The following is a 2,093-nucleotide window of genomic DNA, read 5'->3' on the forward strand; positions in this document are numbered from 1 at the left end:
TTAGTAGAATATAATATAAGAATTAAAACATCAAATTCTGTTTTAATATTGATTCAATGAGCTAGTTCTTGTTATTTTTAGCTAGGCAAGAAAATATATTGCAAAGAGATTAGAGCAGAACAGAGTACCACATGTTAATTTTTAAACTTATCTCACTTATATATATCCATCATAATTTATTCATGTTCAAAAGTAGAGAAAGTTAGACCATTTCTAATGGAATACAAAAATTTTAAAATGAGATAGAGAATTATAGTTTCAATGGTAGTATTTCAAAATCAATTTCACTTTTAATTTTGAGTAAAAAATATCTATTTTTAGGTTTACATTAAAATAAAACATAAAAAATTCAAATTTTATGAGTAAAAAAACCATAATATAGAGAATATTCTTTTAAGTTTGAGTTTAGTATAAATGATTATAATAAAATTATATTTAATATGTCATTTATAATATAATGGATTTGAGTTCAATATAAATAGTTCAAGATGTTCTTAGCTAACTGAACTAATATTGTTTGGTATGTGAATAGTCAGTTTTGTGTTTAACATAGCCAGCCCAAAAACTATTAATTTAACTGATATATTGCTAGGTCGAATTTTTTACTTTTTTTAATGTTTGGAAATTGTGATTTTACGTCGATTCACTTGCATAATTATTATTTTTATTTATTACTGATTTTTTAATATACTAGTGAAATATTCACTCCTTGCCTTGACCCTTGTATTTTATTTCTTTCTTTGTTGCTAATTATAACTTACCACATTTTCATTAAATAAATAAACAAGCAAATCAATGGTAACAACTTAATTATTAATAGACAAATAAACCAAACCACCGCACGTCTTATTACAAAAGGCAAAACTAAAAATCGAAACCATAAATATTACATAACAAATTAAACCCTAGTATATTACGGCCATACTCCGAAATCACACATTTCCTCAATGGATACTGCAAAAACACAACATTTATTAATAAATACACGTATAATATCTATAAAACAAATCAGTAGTAATAGATAAATTAATTAATAAATAAAATAATTTACCTGTTACAATTAAAGGAGTAGCTAATTGGATAGCCAATATTAACCTTACACTTCTGAGGCAAGCTTTGAGCATACTTAGTGTTAACGCCTAAAGATTTGGCCTCAGATTGCAGACATTTACAAAATTGTTGCTTCTTAGCTGCCGTGGTGGCGGCCTTGTTCAGCGTGACAACGCCCTTGCAGCAGTTTGCAGGGACGCTACCGCCCGATTTCAGGTAGTTCCTGCACGGCTGCAGCTGCGTAAGCACCTGCTGGCAGTCGGCTGCGCTGGTCGCCACCACAAAAGCGCAGATAGCCATCACCAAGACAACCTTACTCACAATTGACATTCTTTAATTTTTTTTTTGTGTTATATTGTTATAATTTGGGATGCTTGGTTGTGTTTGGGAATAGATGGTTATATAGGGGAAGTTAAGCCAGGTTTTGGTCGTGTTGCTATTATACCTTCATTATTTTTGGTGTAATCTATATGTGTAGGGTGATTAAATGTGTTAAGGGCTAGGGTTATTAGGTTGATCAGCTGCCCCTATATATGAATGAAATAATTACTATATTAAAATTAGAGGATTTTTTTAATAATGTATGAAGAAAAATAACAAGGGCTTATGGTATAATATTGTCTCTGCACATCTTGCACCTACTACATTAGCTTCACACGTATATAGTTAGTTACTCACTAGGTAGGTAGTCGCTCGACCACATATGGTTTTCTAATTAGAAAATATTTAATATCTTCTATATATAGGGGTGCTTATTCGATCGGGTCCGGTTTCGGTCGGTTCCGGTTAGAACCAGATCGATTGACCGGTTACAAAATTTTCTAAATTCAACAACAGGAACCGGAACCGATCGGTTCCGGTTTAGAACCGATCGATTAAGAACTGGCCAGTTCCGGTTTGGAACCAAAGAACTGGTTTGTATCTAATTTTAATTCACATTTTGACTCGAATAAAAATTTAAATAATTCAATACCCAAAAAAATTAATAATCCAACATCTAAAAATATAATATATCATGAATGTAATACCTAAAAGTACGAATA

At 30.7% G+C, this 2,093-nt stretch overlaps 1 protein-coding gene across 1 annotated transcript; it reads right to left on the reverse strand.

The window, feature by feature from the left end:
- Positions 1–792: 792 nt before the first annotated feature.
- On the reverse strand, positions 793–1,428 carry LOC121770237 (non-specific lipid-transfer protein 1-like). The gene is made up of 2 exons (XM_042167008.1): positions 1,052–1,428; positions 793–954 (listed from the first exon to the last, which is right to left on the reverse strand). The coding sequence occupies exons 1-2, from the start codon at positions 1,378–1,380 to the stop codon at positions 945–947; spliced, it is 339 nt and encodes a 112-aa protein (XP_042022942.1). The 5' UTR covers positions 1,381–1,428; the 3' UTR covers positions 793–944.
- Between the last annotated feature and the right edge of the window lie 665 nt (positions 1,429–2,093).

The sequence above is a fragment of the Salvia splendens genome, chromosome 2 (assembly GCF_004379255.2).
Source record: "Salvia splendens isolate huo1 chromosome 2, SspV2, whole genome shotgun sequence".
NCBI classification, from domain to species: Eukaryota; Viridiplantae; Streptophyta; class Magnoliopsida; order Lamiales; family Lamiaceae; genus Salvia; species Salvia splendens.